Here is a 19,630-nt window from a genome sequence, read left to right as displayed (position 1 = left end):
ACCTCCAAGTGATTTAGAAGCAGATATGTCCTTCTCCAGGCTCTTTACTTCCTACTGTTGGAAAATGATCCATGCAGATGGGCTTGTGATGCCAGCGGTGCCTTCCTATGTGGGGTTCTGTTTTGCAGTGCCCAACCTGTGCAGCTGTGCATGAGGCAGATACCAGGTCGCTTCTCTGCCCCATCGGTGGGAAACTGAGTCTTGCTGACCCTGAGCTATCCCTCCAAACCTTCCCCCATGCACATTCCCAGTGGGGCCACCGCCACCTTCCTGTGTACCCAGCCTCAGCCCTTTGGAAGTCAGCCTTCACTTCCGGGCTTCGAAATTCACATCTCAGGTCTAGCACTTACTAGGACTGTGACCTCAGTGAGTCCCACTTAGTGAGTCCCACAGTGCCTTGCCTGTGAAGGGAGAGCAGTGGCAGCCTTGATGTGGAGCTTCGGCGAGGATGAGTCGGGGAAACAAATGTAGTGCAACACAATCAGGCCTGGCGCCACTGAGTTCCCAGCACCAGCCCCTCTCCCTGTATTCTCCCGTTGATACTCTAAACTCTGCCCAAGGAACATCAGCATGTGGCAACCTGGGTAGGTCTCGCTCTCTCTGTCCTGTTGCTGTAGGTGGGGTTTGATTATACTTTAAACCTCTCAGGTAAAGAGCTGTAAGAGCAAAACAAGTGATACATGAAATACAAGAGTCCTGGACTGAGTTCCTTCTGAAGTGAAGGAACAAACTGAAATACTTACCCCTGGACTTCTCATGCACACACCTGGCTTTTCATTTATTCCAGGGGGTGCTGAGCTGTACACCTGTGCGTTAGGGCACAGGTCAACTCGTGGCTTCCAACCAAAACATCGCCCTTCAGTCCTGAGCAACTGCACACCCACCTGGCTCGCCAGGGAGGTTGATGGCTCTTTCTGCCATGGGTTTCACTTTATCAACGAACTGCCCCCAATATATTGGCCATTTGCCATGCATCAGGCATGATGCTAATTCGTTTCATGATCTTAGTCATTCCTTCCAATTTCTTCAGAAACTGACATTACAGTCATCACTCGGATGGTTTTGAATCATTGACAATTACAGTATTACACACTTTTCTTCCTCTGAACTATGCAGTAAAAGAGATCTACAGAGGGTGTACTTGCTCTTGGCCCTTAAAGATTCCATTTCACGTATAAATGCAAAGAACCGTCTCAGACTTCCTTCTGGGTATATCCCTAGAAACCAGACTCTGAATGAAGTTCAAAAAAACACCACCAGTTCTGAGGAATGCAGCTTATGTCCTTGGGGCCCTGGCTTTCCCTAGGCCCCCAGTTGAAATTCCAATGCCCCCCACTTCCAATCCCTCCACACCTTCTCAGACTTCTCCCCTGGGAAAAGAACAAGGTTTAATATCTGGGGGGAATTTGAAGATCATTGCCCTTCCTGCCACTGCCCCCCCCCCCAACCCCACCGTCAGCTCTCTACAGCTGCTGTTCTTAGAAGGCCCAGCAGGTGTCACTGTGACCCTGACCATCCTCACAGGCCCCTCCTCCGGCCCGTGTTGGACACCTTTGAGGCCTGGGGGGGCTCCCAGGGGTGGGAATTCACCTCTAAGTAGAGTCCTACAGGAAAAGTCCTGACTCTGCTGCACTCTCTCCCAGGGCCATTTTAGGGAAGGGCTGTGGTTCAGTGACGGTTCAACTTCATGGTCAAGGGGCTAGGCAGAGGTTGCAGAGAGTAGAGAGTGACGGGGTAAGTGAGGCCTTAGACCCTCCTCTCTTTCCTGCCTCAGTGTCTTCTTGCACTGCGTTAGGAAAGTGTCCTCCCCACCCCACTCTCCCTCAACCTACCTGACCACCAGCCCTGAGCTTTGGGAACAAATCTTGGTGACTGCTGAGGGCCACTCAGGGTCAGAAATCATTACACTGATGAGGAGCCAGAAGGCACAAAGAGGTCTGTAAGTCAGGGAGGCTTCCTGGAGGAGGTGAGTGTGGACTCCAGAGATGAGCTCCCAGCCCTGCCTCACATGAAGAACAAGGGAGAAGAGGGGCCAACCTGGGAGCTCGGTACTGTCTGGAGGAGGAATGTTGAGAAAGGAGTTCAGTCGTGGCCATTTTGGGGGATGTTTCTGGAGTCACGTTGGCTTCCAGGAGCTAGCTCTCTCTCCACAAGCCAGAGAGGCAACAGCCACAGATGAAGTGTGTGTGTGTGTGTGTGTGTGTGTGTGTGTGCATGCGCGTGTGTGAAAGGGTAGAGGGGCGCCTGGGTGGCTTAGTCGGTTAAGCGTCCGACTTTCGCTTAGGTTATGATCTCGCAGTTCGTGGGTTTGAGCCCCGCGTCGGGCTCTGTGCTGACTGCCAGCTCAGAGCCTGGAGCCTGTTTCAGTCTGTGACTCCCTCTCTCTCTGACCCTCCCCTGCTCATGCTCTCTCTCTCCTAGAAATAAATAAAACATTAAAAAATTTTTAAAAAATTAAAAATAAATAAATAAAAGGGTAGAGAGTCTTGGGAGGGGCTTACAAGGGGTTATGAGGGGATAACAGGATGCCGAGCAGGGAGACGGGAGAGGAGACCTTCCTTCCAGGTTAAAATTGGGTTGTCTGGATGGGGGAGGGATGTGACAGGGGAGGGGGGAGGAGGGGCAGGCAGGAAGCACTAAGCCCGTGTCCGGCCTCAGGTACAGGGCTGAGCCTGTCTGGTGTATTTGCTGCCTTGAGCCCTTGGCCTTTCTTGGGATGAAAAGTCAGTGACAAGCCAGGGAGATGAGGTTTTCCACAAAAGGTGGACTGTCCATTGTGAAGCCCAACTAGACCCCAAAGACCCGGTAGAACTGCCCAGTTCCCTCCTCCGCACTTGTTTGTGACCCCTCTGTCCACCCCCCGCCGGTTCCCCCAGAGCCCCTCAAGTCATCAGTACCAGTCACTCCCCCCACCCCTCCCCTCAGAGCTGGCAAATCTGCCCTTTTGGTCATGACCTCACAGAGATCTGATCCTTCTGGAAGCAAGCCTTGACACCTAGGATGGAGCCTGGCCCAGATGGGGACAGGAAAGGCTTGAGAGCTAGTAAATACACACACGTCGGCAACACACAACACACAAGGGCAGGTGGAGGAAAAGCTAGGGTCTCCGACAGAGGCTGGTGGGCGGTCTCACCTTCTCTTTCCTTCAGGGGTCCTGGCTTCCAGGAGCCACCGCGTGTGGAAAACATCTCAGGGCGCGCACGGATATGCAGGGTGAGAGATTTCGCAGAAGATGCAGCAATTTTTCCGTCGTGTCCGGAGCTGGCCTCTTCTGAGCAACTTCACACCCAGCCCTCCCTCACTCCCCAGGGCAGGGTGTGGGGTGGGGAGGTGGGGAGCAGGCTGTCTGTGGCCCTGAGCAGAAACAGGCCCCCCTTCCCGTGCACATAGAAGCCCGACTAGCTGGGAAGGTCGGAGCTGGGGGGGGGGGTGGGAGGGGGCGCTGTCTGCTTCTTCCCAACACAGACTCAGACGCTTCGTGGGGGAGGGGGCTGGTAACCCTCCCAGGACTAGAACTCAGGCCCCCGTGGCAAGCCGGAGAATCAGAAGGAACCGCCTTCTCTAATCTGCCTGCTGCAGGAAGCAACAGGAATCACAGCCTGCTGTCGGCGGGGCAGGAGAGCACGATGAGGAAGGCGCTCTGACACCAAGGGGGTCACACCCACGTCGAGTGCAATCGGCTGGGGCTGGAATAAACCCCGCGGGGGCTCCAGCCCGGCTCCCAGGCTCGGTAGCAGAGGCTGCGTAGCCTGGCTCACTGACAAGCCCCTGTCCTGAGTGCACAGTGTGTGACCCCCGCGGCTGATGTCTGTCGACTGACAGCCGAGGTCTGGGACGTCGGAGTCCTGGTGTTACCAACAGCCCTCACCTCCCAGTTACTCCAGTGGCGGTGTGGTGGAGTTCCCATCACAACAGATGCAGCCACAGCGGGGCTGCTGGGGCACTGTGTCCCCAGTGCCAGGGCGCAGCCTTGGGATCCCCACAGATCTCTCATGGGGTCTGGGACAAGGACCAGGGAGCCAGACCGCAGGTTGGGGGACTTGCCAGCTCCCCAGTCCCCCGTTGAGGGTTCTCTGATACCTAGACACCCCCGTGCCGTCATGCCCCCCCCCCCCGCCCAGAGCCCACAGAATACCCTTCCATAGCCATGCTGCATTGGATGACCCCGGGCCCCCCCGCCCCTGCCGGCCCCCGCCAGCTTCCTGGCGCCCCTGGCTGGTGAGTTTCACCCCAGAGGTGGCTGTGGATCTTTTGGTGGCCAGGGCCACTGCCTTCCCCAAGTCCTTTTCCATTGCTCTACAGCCGGTCTCCCTCATCCATAACCCCCAGGAGCGGGGGGCAGGGCTGGGGGCGAAAGGGGCTCTCTCCAGGCAGCGGCAGGGGGCGGGGGCCGGGGGCTCCCCTAACTGCTGAGGCTAGCCTTACACACCCAGCAACACATGTCCCCCTTTATGGCCAGGGCTTTCTCTCCGTGCTTAAAGGCAACAGTGAAAAGAGCAGGACTGATTCTGGCTGCCTAGCCGTCTCCTGGCAACAGGCCTGGCAGGAGGCCTTTCTTTCTCCCCCCACCCCACCTCCCTCCTCTTCTCCACCACCCCCCTTTTTCTTTTCCCCCCTGTGTCTTGTGTTGTGTATCATTAAAACTTCCCTCCCAGCCACTTGCAGCCAACAACCAGGCCCTTCTGGGACAGCTCGGCCAGCCGGGCCTGGGGGTGGGGGCTCCGAAGGGTCAAGCCCCCAGAGACAGGGCTTTGTGCTCTGGAACCAAGGCTTAAACTCAATTTGGCAACCTTCGGCATGTTCACGAGGGGCCGCCACTAGAACCACCTCCCCCCCCGCCCCCCTGCCCAGCCCCGCACGCCCCTCTTCCTTCTCTCCCCCCTCCCCCGTCTCAGCTCCCAGCCTCTCCTGTTACTGCCCAAAGCCTGCCAGTAGTGCCCCTGGGCACTGTCCAGCGTGCTAGGGCCTCACCAGGCTGGACACCAACAACCCCTCACCTAGAGGGACAAACCTCCTCCGAAGGCGGGGCCAGCCCGGGCCGGAGGCCTGCAGCCAGCCCTGGCCCGGTGTCCTGGTCTGCCCTGAAAGAGGCATGGAACACAAACGTAGTGGGATCATAGGGAGGGGGATCATCCGCGGTGAGTGTCAGGACCAGAAGGACTCCTCCCTTGGCCACTTCAATCTAGAGGGACACAGAGACCCAGAGAGGGTAAGTGCTTTGTCTGGGAACACACAGCCAGTCAGGGGAAAGATGGGGCTGGACCCCTGGTTTCTGGTCCCTTTTCTGGGGCTCTTTTCACCCCTTACAGGAGGGAAGCAGGTGGCTCTCGGAGGCCAGTGCACCTTCTGAGCTCTGACTTGCCGACCTCAAGGCTGGCCTGGACTGGAGGGACACCCAGCCACTCTGGACAACTGGAAGATAGTTGAGCTTCCTCCTCCATCCATCCCCCTCCACCCGCCATGAGTGTCCGGGTCACAGAGGCCTGGGGCTGGGCCACCCTGTCATCTAACATATCCATAAGGCTGGATGGGTGGCCCCAAGTTTCCTATCAGATACGTCAAGGTAGGGATGATGTTGGGAGTGAATCTCAGCTCTTGGCCAGGGTGGCTTCCAGATCTAACTCCAATGCCTCTCCAGCTCTGCCAGTTCCGGCCTGGCTCACCTGCAGGGCCCCCGGCCAACCAGCAGGCGCAGGTCACCAAGAAGGTGCCCTGACCACACGGGTTGGCAGCTGCAGGACACCCTGACCATGAGCACTCAGCTCTGCTATGCCCACAATCCAGTGTTTTCCAGATTCCAGGCATTTCCATGCCACATATACTCTACACCACCTCATTCGTTATTTTCTTAACATTTTCCTTTAAATTGGTTTGCTTTGCTCTTAATAACTTCAAGTAAAAAGGAAACGTTAGCTTACTATGATTTTCGACAATGTGATTTCATTTGAACTAGATGCTGCGCACCCCCCACCCCCCGCCCAGACTCTGCATGTGTGACCTTCTCTCTTTATTAGAAAGGAATCTTAGTGTCGTATTAGCAGCAAACAGACTTTCTCCTTGACAATACTCAAAAGGAGTGAAGGAGAATGGAATAGGGAATGTGAATAAATGAGCTTTCTCATTGTGTGATTCAGAGTTATTAAATACTACACTTCATCTCGCAAGGCATCCACGGTCCTCTCCAGCTTCTGAGAAACATTACCAATAGCAATGGAAATGCTCTCCAAATCCCAACCTTTGGCCAAACTATATTTCAGGCTTTCTTAAAGTCTGGAGCAGGAAAAAAAAATATTTTTTAAATTAAATGAAAAATATTTTGGTGACATCATGTTCTCTGATTTGGACTTCAGAAAATGATTTCTCGGGGCACCTGGGTGGCTTAGTCGGTTAAGTGTCCGACTTCGGCTCAGGTCATGATCTCACTGTTCATGGGTTCGAGCCTCATATCGGGCTCTGTGCTGACAGCCAGCTCAGAGCCTGGAGCCTGTTTCAGATTCTGTGTCTCCCTCTCTCTCTGACCGTCCCCTGCTCACTACCTCTCATTCTCTCTCTCTCTTTCTCTCTCAGAAATAAATAAAACATTAAAAAAAACCCAATTTCTCACCTTAGCACCTGCCTTGATGTGCAGAACAAAATGCAGAGGGGGTGTGGGGAGGGCCCAGGTAGGGGTAGGAGAGAAGGATGAGGGTGAAGAAAGCCTCCTGGGCCCAGCAAAGGGTATCTGGGAACATCGTCACTATCACCACTGGCCCTTGATCATTAGACAGTCTGGGCAAGATTTTGCCGTCGTGGGAGTTTAAAACAAGTCTTGGAGGCATCAGCATTTGTTGTCTTCTATATGCCCCAAGCTCTCTGGGTAAATTATTCCATTTAGCCGTAGGAGTTGTGGAATTAGCATACCCATATGACAGATAAGAAAACAGGCACACACAGGTCCAAATAAATCACCCAAAGTCACAGCAAAGCAGTGGCCGAGCCAGGATTTGAAATGCCTCCGTCTGACCCTACAGCCCATGCTCCTCCCACAGCATTACTCGGACCCCTCCTGGCAACCTAAGGCTAGCTGGCCAGTGGGGACAGGCCTTAGAAGATCCTGGTCCCTCTGATAAAAGAGTAAAGCTGATGCTCAGAGGCCTGAGCATGGGGGCGGGGGGCAAGACAGAATGCAGATCTCCCCCCTTGCCCCCCCCCCCGCCCTGTTCCCAGAGGAGTCTTCCACCAGCCCCTGAGAGCCCAACTCAGGAAGTGCCATGTGGGTGTGTGGGAGGGGGCTTCTCTGGGAGTCGGAGGAAGCCAGTGAATAGAGGGCTGTGATTACAGGTGGAGAGAGTGTGGGAGGAAAGCAGCTGAGCTCCAGCATCTTTTCCCTCTTTTGTTAAATGGAGATATAATTCATACACCATAAAATTCAGCATTTGAAAGTGTGCAGTTCCGTGGCTTTCAGTATATTCAAAAAGTTGTACAACCATCACCAACGATCTAATTCCAAAACCTTTTCACACAAACCCCAAAATATATTGAGTAGTCAGGCTGCATCAGCCTTCCGTTCTTCCTCCACTACTCGGCCTCATCCTCAGGCAGTGTCCCTTATGGTCACAAGATGGCTGCTGCAGCTCCAGGCATCCCACCCAGCGATGACATCCAAAAACAAGCAAAACGGGCAATTTCTTAGTCTCATTTGAAAGAGTCCCCAAAACCTTTTCCCAGAAGTCCTTTTGCATCCCGCAGCAGACCACCCCTCATGTCTCAGTGACCAAAGCTGTGTCATCGGCCTCCCTCTAAACCAACCCCTGCTAAGAGGAATGATCCCAGCTTCGACCAATCAGGATTTATCTCTGAGCCAGGTGGGGGAGGGGTAGATACCCGGACAGACTGAGAGGGCCTCTTTCAGCCTGGAGGAAAGGGGGCACCAGCATCGAAGACTTTGCCTTGGAGAGGCTCAGGAAGGAGCGTCTGCCTGCCATAAAAATATAGAAGGGCTACTTACTGATCACTTACCATATCCCAGGTTCCATTTCACATGCAGACATCACTCCACTGAATAGGCAACCACTATTTGAGGCAGGTGTTATTTTGGAGGTGAGGAAAGAGGCTCAAGAGAAAGGCAGATAATGTGCCCAGTGTCACCCAGGAAGAGGCAGAGCTGGGATTCACTGGGTTATGGCGGTGGTAAGAGAGCTGGGCTCGAAGACAACCATTCAGACAGACGGTCTCCCCCCAGACATGTGAGACCCCACTCAGGCCTTACCCGGAAGCCAAGATGAAGGAGCGAAGGAGATGGGAGCTCCCAGGTGTGGGGCAGTGCCAGACAGGTGCCCCTGGTCTGCCCGAGGACCTGCCTCTACTTATCCCAGCCCCAGCCGCCTGCTTCCGGGCTCCTGCTGATGATCTCTGACCCCGATGCCAGCCCACTGGGTCTCCAGCCGTGTGTCTCGGCTCCTGGGACCCAGGGCCAGCAGCCGGCCCCATGCTGAGTTTCCAGTAATGGCTGCTGTTGGCTGTGGTGGTCTGTGGGCAAGCTACTCACCTGGCAGAGCTCTGGCGGGTACAAGCCAGGTTTTGACCAGAAATGTCTACACCATCTCCAAGAATCATATCAGTCCTGTTCTGCCTCATCTCCCAGAAGTGCCCCACGGAAATCTTTCACCCGAAAGACCCCTATGATGGAAAGAAACTTCGTGGCTCTTATTTTGGTTTCAAAGGAAACTGGGAGCCACAGTCCATACCAAGAAAAAAATGTGCCAGCCATACACTGCCAGCCACACGAAGGTCTGGTTCTACTTGCTGGGCAGGATCACTTCCCCTGGTGGGCCAGCCCTGTCTGGGTGAGGGGCTCCTGGCTTTGAGACAAAGGCAAAATAAAGGGGATGTTGCGGGGGGGGGGTGGCAGTAGAAGGAGAAGAAAGGGACTGAGAAGGAGGGGAAGAGGAGCAGAGAGGGGTCCTGCCATCATGGGGAAGGGCAGCATGAGGGCCACCAAGCCCCAGATGCCAACAGGCTGCCAACCCCTGTCCTCACCCAACTTGGGGCAGTGCCAGTCTCCTCTGAAAGGGAAGTAGGAGCCAAAAAACAGAGTGACGGAGCTGGGGTAAGTGGGGAGCTCTAGGGGTCAAGGTCTACTCACGATGGGGACCCCCAAGGGCCCTAAGGAACCCAGGCAGGAGAGAGCAGTCCCCCCACCTGAGGCCCCAGTCCCTGCCTCCCCCCTCCCTCTCTCAGCCAGTCACCAGCAACACTTATATGGGACCTACTGTGTGCCAGCCTGCTCTGGGCGTTGGGGCTTCAGACGTCCCTCTCAAAAGTTTTGATTTTATGTAGCAGGGATCACTAAAGAGATTTTTTTTTTTAAGTTTATTTGTTTTGAGAGAGAGAGAGCGCGCACGCGTGTGCACGCAAGGTAGGGAGGGGCAGAGAGCAAGAGAGAGAATCCCAAGCAGGCTCCCTGCTGCCTCCAGCAGTTTTGATTTTACAGTAGAGACGAAGTGAGCAACTTCACAGACAGATCTGATATAGGACGCATGCAACCTAAGGCAGAACAAGAAAGTGGGCTAAGAGACCAAGAGAAACCGGTCCGGGAGAAGCGAGTGGTAAGGGGGGGGTGGAGGAGAGTTTGAGGGGGGTCTCAAGCTGGAAGTCAGATGTGATTTCCCTGGATAAGCCCTGGTGGAGGAGGGCTCTTGGGCGCTGAGGGGAGACAGCTCGGCTGAGTCGGACCGAGGCAGAAGGTGTACCCCTAGAGCAAGCAGCTTGTAGTCCTCAGCCCCTAAGAGCAGAAGGAAGAAACCCAATATTTATTATTCCCGGCTGCGGTCTGGCATTCTGTCAGCGCCGCTCTCATTTAACGCTGACGACTCCCTATGAGATGTCAAGTATTATCTCCACGTCCCATAGGATAGAGGAGGCTCAGCCTTAACCGGCAGCTGGCCAGTGGTGCCCTTCCATTCTTTCTATCGCTCCCTTCCCTTCCAAAGGACTCTGACCCCAACTCGCTTTCCAAAATGCCCTTGGGGGCCTCGAGATGACCAGCGCCAGAGGCGTTACCGCGACCGGAAAACACCCGTCACGTCACTTTCCCACAGGTGGCACCTGTGATCCCGGGGTGCGGTGCAGGTGGGCCAGGCTGGGAAGGACTCGGTGACATGACTCTGCCGGTTGCAGCTGAGGATCTCGACACAGAGCTGAGGCAGCCGAGGGGGTCCCGCCTGGCGGTGCTCAGGAGACCTTGCATCCCCTCGGCCCGCCCGCGTCCTGCGTCTCGGGCCCTCCCGCCCGCCCTTCCCGGGGAGCCACCTGGGTGGGGAGGAAAGGGGAGCCCGAAGCCACGCACACCTTATCCTCAGCTAAGCTCGGGATTGCGAAGTAGATTAAAGGCATTCACTCACGAGGACGCCTACTTAACCTGGATCCCCGAAGATCCGGGCCGCTCACCAACAAAGTCTCCGGCTCCCCCACCCGCGGGGTGCGGGTGCGGGGCGGGGCGGGGCCGCCTTTCTCCCCTGCGGACTTTCCGCCTTTGTATCAGCACCGCCGCCAGGGGGCGCGCCAGGGCCGGTCGGCGGAGGGGCTGCAGGCTCCCGGCTCTTCTGTGTATTCCACGGGCATTTGCTGCGCACCTATGGTGCTTACCGGGTGCAGGATCCCGGCATTTCCAGGACGCTACCTCCACGCTGCGCAGTTTAAAGAAATCTTGCTCGGTGAATTCCTGTGCTCACCACCCACGCTACGACCTGCCTGCCTCCAGGCTGTCCTCTCTGGTTGTCCAGCCTTCTAGAGGCCTGCGAGGAGGTTCCCTATAGCTCTTCGGAGAAAGTTAAAAGCCCCTCTCTCCGGGGAGAGAGCAGTGGAGCCCCCCCCCCCACCCCCTCCGTGCTTCCCCCTTGCTATTTCCCTCTCTCTTCACCCTCCCCAGGCTGGTGTGGGCGCCAGGTTTCTGAGCCCGGAGCAGCTTTCGGGCACGTTCCAAGCAAAAATGAATAGCGCGTCCCTCGATCGGAGATTTCCTCCTCCCTCCCGGCGACAGACGGGTAGCCCCCTGCGGGCGGGCGGGGGCCTGGCCGCCCTATTCTTTGTCTCCGCGGTGCCTCCGCAGGGGGCCAGGCAAGCGGCGCTGAATACACAGCTGCCGACTGCGTGCTTCGAAGGAGCGCACATCAAACGCAACCTCGGGGCGGCCAGAGAGGTGGGGGTGGGATGGGGCCGGGCAGCCACTCGGCAGTCACTGAGGTCCCCGATATTCACACACACAGCACAAAGTGCTTCCCACGTGCCAGCCCTCAGTTCTCGGGGCCCCCGGCCCTCCCCGCCTCCTTTGCGCTCTTTCTAGAGGCCACCTTCCCATTCCGGGCCGGAGGCCTCGGGGTCCCAAGCACCGACGCCTCCACCACACCCACCCTGGCTGGGATTGGGGTGAATCGAGCGCTTTCCCCGTCGCCTGCAACCTACCCTGAGGTTCGGGGTGCCTATTAGTGAGAGGGTGTTTCCGCTTGCGACACGTGGCGCGGGGGCGCCCTCCCCCTCCCGGGTAGGGACCATTTCTGTGTTCCACCGGCAGCGCTGGGCGGGCAGGAGGAAGGAAATTAAGCCTGTGTTGAAGGAAGGACACCTGGCAGGGGAGGGGAAAAGGCTCAGGAATCCCCTCCTCTGGGGAGCTTTCAAGTGGGGGGAAATCCCCACACACACTTCCATTCTCCAGGGCGCCATGCGCGGCCACTGGCAGGTTCCCACACCTCCAGGGGGACCAGGCCTCTCCTTCATTTTCCCAGGTTGTGCTGCCGGCCAAGGTCCGGGATTCTACCCTCCCACCCACTTGTTTGCTGGTCTCTCCTCCCTTCCCTGCCTCAAGCTCTTGACCTAGGTCTCCCGGTGCTCCCAGACTGCCTGGAGGAGGCATTGGATACAAGGGGTCCCTTGGAGAATGACCAGTGTCGCCTACACTGTCCAGGGCTCCTGGCTGGGCTTGTCTCAGCCAATCCTCAGCCCACCCACAGCCTCAGGGATCTTTCGCCCCCTCTTCCCAGGGCTAGCACCTATGGAATGTTAGAGCCCCCAAAATGACCCCAAGAGGTCATCTAGTCCAGCTCCTGCCTCCTGGTCACACTGAATCCACAATCGTGCCTCAGTGGCCAGGGCAGGTAGCTCCAGTTAGCTCTCAGAATGACGATTTGGGGCCCTGCAGCCTCCCAAACTGCCAGGCAGAAGTTGAGATCCAGCAAGCACCTCCGATCAGGAAACCCACAGAGAGCACCCACCGGGCAGGACAGAACACGGTGTGGGACCCAGCAGGCCACCCGGGTGTGTGGAGGGCTCTCTACCCCTAGAGCTGGGCTCTGGGGCTCCACAGTCAGCGATAGTGGCAAACCCACTGCGACCCTCTCTCCAGGTGAATCAGAAACAAGGCCCCCCAGAATTAGTCCAGCACAGGGCATTTCTAAAGGATCCCCGTCTCTGCAGCCTGCACCCCAGTCTCTGTTCCTCCTGGGCAGGTTGGAGCTTTTTCTCCGTCTTGCTCATCCTTCTTTTCTCAGCCTCCCTCCTTCCCCCTTCCTCTCCTTCTCTCTCCTGGGGCTACCCCAGCTAGTCTCCCGCCCTCTTCTCTCCGTACTGGTGTCTCTCAGTTTCCCCCCCCCCCCCCCCCCCCCCCTGTCCCCCCCTTCCTCCTCTCTTTCATCTCTCCCCCCACCCACCCCACCCCTCCAGCCGAGCACCCGGCTAGGAACGCGGCAGGAGCCGTGACAAGCCCAGGCGGCTCTCCCGACCCTTGGTGCCCCGGGGCCAGTTCCCCGAGCTCCCCGCGCCCGAGCAGCCGTTTAGGGAGAGGACTCTCAGGATGGGCAGGGGCAGCAGGTTCGAGCTGTGGGCACGGGTGGCCCAGATCAAAGACCAGGAATGTCTGGCCCCCTGACCCGGACTTCCTCCAGCCGTGCCCCCCACCTGGTGGGAGAGATAGCCCGCCATTCCAGGCCTCTGCGGGACTTGGGGGCAGCTCATTTGCTGCCATTCTGCCGCAGTCCCCTGAGTAGTGGCCCTTGCCCCCCCCCACCCCCCACCGCTGGTCTTGCTTTCTTCATCCCAGGCGGGGGGCTGCTCCTGGGTCCCAGGTGCCTCTAGGGCTTTGGGTGGTGGGCAAGGGGAAGCAGGCTGCCCAGGTGGCAGGGGGGGCAAGTCCCCAGGATCTGGCCTCCATCTCAGCCCCACTCCGGGCTGAGACCTAATTCTTTGACTCTGGAGAGGGAGAGGACAGAAAGAACCCGGGGGGTCGTGGTGGGACTTTTTTCCTATGGTGGGGGCTGGGGGTTTGGGATACATTTGGCTTCCACACAGGGAAAGGACCCATTATCACTGATCGCCAGGTGGGAGCTGGGTAGAGAGTTGGGGGGAGGCCCACACCCCAGGGCAGCAAGGTCTTCGTTGGACCTCAGCTGCTCCCTGCTGGGGCTGCTGCGTTTCCCCGGCTCCAAAAGGGCTTATCCGAAGATCCGAATGGGACTGCGGGCATTGCTTCCGACCCGAGCGGGAGGCGGGCCTGAACCCCTCGTGGAGGAGAAAGTGACCTGGCTCCGCGAGCAGGAAATGCAACTGGCCGCCGGTGTCAGTTGCAGGAAATGCAAAGGCAGCAGGAGGTCCCGATACCGATCTGATCCCTGACAAAAGACTCAAATGACACTCAGCTCCGTCCCCCGGCGCCGCCCGCAGCCAGACCTTCGAGCCTCCGCGGACCCTTCTGCGCGCCTCTGGGACACCCGGGAAGCGACCTCCTGCAGCTAGGGTCGAGTGGCCGGCCGGCTCTCGGGCTCCGGAGGCTGGAGGCTGGGAGGGGTTGTATTTCCCACCCCCTTCCGAGACCCTCGGATCCTGTCCTGGCCGAGCGAGGCTTCTGGAAACATCCCTGTGCTTTCTACTCTCGATTTCTCACACGCCCAAGTCCAGAGAGGTCACGGTCCCCCGAGAGAAAAGGAGCCACCCGTCAATGCCCACGCCAACCCTGCACCACGTGAACGCCCCGGTCAAAGCCCCAGCTTCTTAAACCTGCCCGGCGGGGGGCCGCGGCAGTCCCGGGCCAGCAGAGGGTCCGGCGAGCCGGGCTCCCCCCCGCCCCCCGCCAAGTTCCCACTGTGTCCGGGGCGCGGGCTTTGCCCAAGTTTGCTGGGCGATGCCCTTCCCGGAGCCCGACTCGTGGGCCGGGCGGGAGGGGCGCGTGATTGACAGGCTGAACTACAGACTCATCTCTTACCTTAGGCCGCGGGCGCTGATTGGCTGCTCGCTGACATCCTCAAACCCGGCTGCTCCGCGCTGGGCTCGGGAGGGGGGCGGCTGCGGGTGGAGGTGCGCTTCTGACAAGCCCGAAAGTCATTTCCAATCTCAAGTGGACTTTGTTCCAACTATTGGGGGCGTCGCTCCCCCTCTTCATGGTCGCGGGCAAACTTCCTCCTCGGCGCCGCTTCTAATGGAGCCCCACCTGCTCGGGCTGCTCCTCGGCCTCCTGCTCTGTAGCACCAGGGTCCTCGCCGGCTACCCAATTTGGTGGTAAGCTCGCCTCTTGTCCGCCCGCCGCCCGATTTCCCCGCCGAGTCCCGGGGAGGTGGGGGGCGCCGGCTGGGGGTGGGCCGCGGCTTCTTTCTCCTTGCCTCCCCCCAGCCCCCCACTCGCCCACCCCTCCTGGATTTTCTGCTGGTGTCGCCTTCAGAATCCAACTCCTGGCTTTTCTGATAATCACCATTTTCCCTGCTCCTCGCTGCAGAGGCTGGAGGACTTTCTCCGGCTCAGAAGGTCTCTGATTCTTAAATCCTAACCCTCCACCCGTCCCAATCTGGGGGGGCCTGAAGACCCTCCATTTGCCTGCAGATAGGTTTCTGGAAACCCAGCGCTGTCCCTGGGGCCCGGCCACTCCTCTTCTCCATTTTGGGGTCTTCATGGGCAAAATCTTCATTGCCACCCCTGTCTCCGCCGGCGCCTCCATCAACGGGATTTCCCCACAATAACCCCGCTTTGCCTTCATATTTCAGACCCTGATGGCTTCAGGGATCCCAGGGGCAGGGGAGCAAGGGGGATTTCATCAGATTCTCCCCACTCTGCTCTAGATTAATCTTGAGGCTCAGAAGTGAATATGGTATTTGCTGATCCGAGATGCCATTGAATTCGGATTTTATACATTTCTTGTTTGTCCATCCTGGCGAAAGGGGGGCTCTTAGAAAATGTAGTTGTTGGGGAGGGGGTGGGTTTGTTCTTTGACCGAAACCCCAATTCTCCATGTCAAATTCGTTCCTTTTGGAAAACCGAGGACCGAGGAGAAAGGGAAAGGGAAAGGAGAATTCTGTTCCCCGAGAAATGCGGATACAAAAGACATTTTTAGTAAATAAGGCTGGGAAACCAGGCGCGGTGTTTGGGGGGGGAGGTGTGCGTGGATGTGGGGACTGACCAAGGAATAAACAGCCCTCTGGGAGCCCCAGTTCCTGGGAGTCCCCTTGTTTTCCAGGCAGCCCCACCGCCCCCCGGCAGGTCCCAGAGGCCAGAGGGGAAAGACACACTGAATCCAGCTCTCTAAATTATACCCCGCCTGTCCTCAGTCTCCAGCCCCCTGCATTCCGGAAAACTTTAATTAAAGAATCTTACCCTCCTGGACGTAGGAGAGTCTCGGCCTGGGGGGGTGGGAGGTGAGGAGGAAGAATTTGGGGTCTGTGAGTAAGAAGAGGGCCCATGGCCCCCGGGGTGAATGTCAGAGAGGAATGCCACCGGCACGCAGTGCCACCTGCGTGTCCCCCTTTCCCTGACTTGCTGCCCCCCCCCAGCCCAAGGTAGGGGGAGCAGAGCCAGGAGAATTCCGGGGCCACACCCTGAGCCTGCCTCTGGTTGCTTGGGGACAGTAGCATTTGGGCCGGGATGGGGGCAGGAGCAAGGTATGGCCAAGGATCTGTGTGGAGAGGGTGCGGAGCATTGCTACCAGGACATAAACCCAAGGGAAAGTCTTTCTTCTGCCCAACCCATCCTTCCCGCAGCTTTGGGCTGGCCTGAGGCCTCCTGCACATAAAGAAGTCCAAGGGGTGGCTGGGGCCGACAGGGCTGGGGGCTCTGCCTGTTGGGAGAAGGCCACTGTCTAAACCAGCCCTGCCTTTCCAGCCCTTTCTGACCCTCTTCCCATCCCTGGGCCAAGGCCATGCTGTTCTTTGCCTTCCTGGGTACTGGGGGGGGGGGGGGGGGGGGGGGGGGAGGGTATGGAGAGAATGCTTGGAGCCCCACTGGCTGCAGGGGCGAGGAAGAGAGGCCAGGTCCCCTACCCTATTAACTGGAGGAGGACACTTCCCCGGGCAGCGCCTGTGGGGAAGGGTTGGGAGTGTGGGGGTGTCTCCTGTGTAATGGTGTTCTGGGAAGCATCTAGATGGGAAGATGTTGGAAAAACCTGGAGAGCCAGGACATCTTTCCTAACATAATGCTGGACATACAGCTTGTTTGGGGGCCGGGGGCGGGATTGGGGGGGACAGGGATGCTGCTTTGTCTGAGCAGAGGAGGTGTGTGTGTGTGTGTGTGTGTGTGTTCCAGGTCTCTGATCCCAAGAGGTGTCAACTGTACACTAGTGTGTCTGTATAGGGAAGGGTCTGTGCCTACAGCTGGGTGACCATGGATGTGAACTCACATGGGATGGGAGACCCACGGCTGTGACCGGGTGTGCTGTGTCTCTATAGACCAGTGTCAGCAAGTGGCTGATTCTAGGATGTGTGTGTATGTGTGTGAGACAGAGAGAATCTAGAAGTGTCTATGCCCATGTAAAGGTCAGCACCTGTGTCTGCTTGTGACACTACACATGACTGTGTTCATGACTGGGCACGCGAGTGTTGTGTGTGTGTGTGCGCGCGTGTGCGTGTGTGCGTGTGCGCGCATGCCTTCATGACGGTGTAAGGGGAAAGCCCCACAGCTGTCTTTGTGCATGGATATCAGTGCTCACGGCCATGACCTGATTGTGCTTGTAAGTATGAGTGTGAGGCTGTGTCTGGGTCCGCCCTTGACCCTGCCCTCAAGTGCCAGACGCTGGCTGAGCCCATGGTTGTGGGTAGGTCCGCAGACCTATGGCTTATGGGTGTGAGTGACATCCAAGCTTGGGTGCGTGGTGGGTGCCCATGGTCCTGGATGGGCAGTCTCGCAGGAGACAAAGATCTAAGGAGGAAGCTGCAGGGGGCACAGCTGGCCGAGGGTCCCGGGCTGGGCAGTGTGGGGCAGGGCGCAGGGCCTTTCCTGGTGCAAGCCCATCCTGTCTGCCTGAGGACTGTGATCAGCAGCCCTCCCGTCTCAGGCCGTTTGTCTTTGGTCTTGGGCCTGGGGTGGAGGGTAAGTCACCTTCTCCCAGCTGGGGCTGGGCCTGGGACGGGGCCCACAGAGGGGGCAGGCCTCGGATTCCGGTTCCCACTCTGCCTCCGGGGCAGTCGGTCGGATTCCGGTTCTTTGAGCGTCTGAGTCCAGCATCGCCTGCTCCCTTTGCCCCCCACCCCCACTCCCCAGCTCACACATACCCCAGGAGGATTTGCAGGGGAAAGCGTTTAGCTGGGATTCCTGGCCATGCCACCCCTGGAGGAAGGCACCCCTGGCCCCCGGCTGCCCCAGCCCTGAGAAAAGGTGGACCAGAAAGTAGAGCTCTCGGGCCTCAGACAGGGGCTCGTGGAAGGAAGCGATGTGCTCCGGGGCTTCCCAGCCAGGTAGTGGTAGAGCCGGGACAGGAAGCGGGGTGACAGCAGCACCGATTTCTATAATTCTTCTTGTCAGTCCCAGTTAGCGACTGCTGGAGCAACTTGTCTTTCTTCTCCTTCTTGGGGGAAAAATGAACTCCCTTATTAGGACCCATCCTAGGGCCCTGCTACATTCCAGAGACAGAGGCCCTGATGGAAGGGGCCTACCCCGAGGGGTCAGGGGCACACCCTGCCTCTTTGTGACCCACCCATATGGGTGCCTATGTCCTCATCATTCACTCAGGGCTCACCAGCCTGCCCTGCCTCCAGCTGGGGGGAAAAGCGTTCTGCCGAAGTCAAGGGCAGTGAGCCGGGAGATAAGACACCCGAGCTCTCTCTCCACCGTCGGGGACCTATTTCCCCCACTCAAATGGCTGCCCTAGTCCCTGCCTCAGTTTCCCCTATCTGTCAGCTGTCCCGCTGCCTCCCTACCCCGCTCCCGCCTCCACCCGCCTTCGGAGGCTTGTGAACATGTTCAGTCAAACCCCGTGGGGGTCAGTGGGCTGGGCCCAAGGAGGCACCTGGAGACTGCGGGGGAGGAAGGCCCCGGGCCAGGTGTTAACACTTGTAACAGGCAGGAATTACAGCTGGCTGGGGCTGGGGCTGGCGAGGAGCTGAGCTGGCTGGAGGCTGTTGATCCCACAGACAGACAGACAGACAGACAGATGGGCAGATCCGATGGCCAGGCCTGAACCGGGTGGTCTCCCTTCCAGGGCAGGCCATTCCCTGGGGGGAATGTGGCAGGGAGACCAATCTGGGTCTCTGGGGAGTGAGTTAACCCTCCTGCCCACCGCGGGTGGGGTTTGCTGTCCAGACGGAGCAGCATTGGTGGCTGATCTGTTTGTATTCTTATGCTGGGACCGCATTTTGTTGAAAACAAAACCAAACACAGGTCAAATGTTATGAGAATACCAGGAGCCAGGCGCCGAGTTAGGGCTTTAGAAGAACCTGCTAGTGGGGGAAAGGCCTGGGGGGAGGGGCAGCAGTCAGGGAAAGTTCTCGCAGAACTTCAGAGCAATTTTCAATGGCTCTGCGGCCAAGGGGTGAGCCATGGGTGGAGGCTGGGCCCTGAGCATCACCTCCACCCCGGGGATGTTGAGGGCCCCAGATCTGAGACAGCTGCCTGGTAGGAAGACCTTCGGGGGTGGGGGGTGGGGGGTGGGGTCAGAAAAGGCAGACTGCTCTGTGGTGCTAAGTTCTTTAGTGGACACTCTCCTTACCTGAACCTTCCTTGGTGACAAACCCCGCCAGACCCTGCCAGCACCCACACTCCGGCATCTGGGCGCATGCTCAATAACTGACAAAGGTGGAGAAACTGAGGCAGGCCAAGAGGGCTCGAGGTGGAGCTCCCCAAGGAGTGGATTTAGGGAAGCAAGCATCCCTAATCCACCTACTATGGACGCTCGAGAAGGTGATAGGGAACCGAGACGGGAAGGGAGCCCTTGGGAGTTTCTCTGGACTTTGAATAGGTTTGGGCAGGACTAGGAGCATTGAGTCAGGGCAGGAGAAGTGACTTTTCTCAGAGGAGAACGGAGATTAACAGACTCTTCCAGGGAGAGTGGGGAAAAGGAAGACCCCCCTGGCCTCAGACAGTGGCGAGCCCAGGGATGGAGGGGGACCTGGTCTTCCGGCCTTTTCCAGCCACCCCTCTGTAAGCCGCAGAATCCTTCTAAAGCGCCAAGGAGGGAGAGACATTCTCTACCTCTGTCCCTAAGTGGGAGAGGAGGCATGCCTAACCCCTCCCTCAAATGTTAGGCCACCCTGGTATTACGTCTACACTGTTTTCTCGGGTGCCAGGAAGTGGTTAGAGCCATGTCTGAGTTCTGATTCACCTGTGTGCCCTAGGATGAGTTCCTTTTCTTCTCTTTTGAGTCCCCGCCTCCCCTCTGGACTTCACTTTCCTTGAGTACCGGGAGGGG

At 57.9% G+C, this 19,630-nt stretch overlaps 1 protein-coding gene across 2 annotated transcripts in view; it reads left to right on the top strand.

Moving 5' to 3' along the window:
* Positions 1-14,316: 14,316 nt before the first annotated feature.
* The window catches only part of WNT3 (Wnt family member 3), a 47,084-nt gene continuing 41,770 nt past the window's right edge, over positions 14,317-19,630 (top strand). For both annotated transcript variants that reach the window (XM_039250679.1, XM_039250678.1), the window contains exon 1: positions 14,317-14,523. In XM_039250679.1, the coding sequence (XP_039106610.1) occupies positions 14,444-14,523 (80 nt within the window). In that variant the 5' untranslated portion in view covers positions 14,317-14,443. The remainder of the gene's footprint in view (positions 14,524-19,630) is intronic.

The sequence above is a fragment of the Hyaena hyaena genome, unplaced genomic scaffold (genome assembly GCF_003009895.1).
Source record: "Hyaena hyaena isolate Hyena2069 unplaced genomic scaffold, ASM300989v1 scaffold_378, whole genome shotgun sequence".
Taxonomy (NCBI): Eukaryota; Metazoa; Chordata; class Mammalia; order Carnivora; family Hyaenidae; genus Hyaena; species Hyaena hyaena.
The sequence above is the reverse complement of the archived record's forward strand: the minus strand, read 5'-3'. Positions and strand labels throughout refer to the sequence as shown.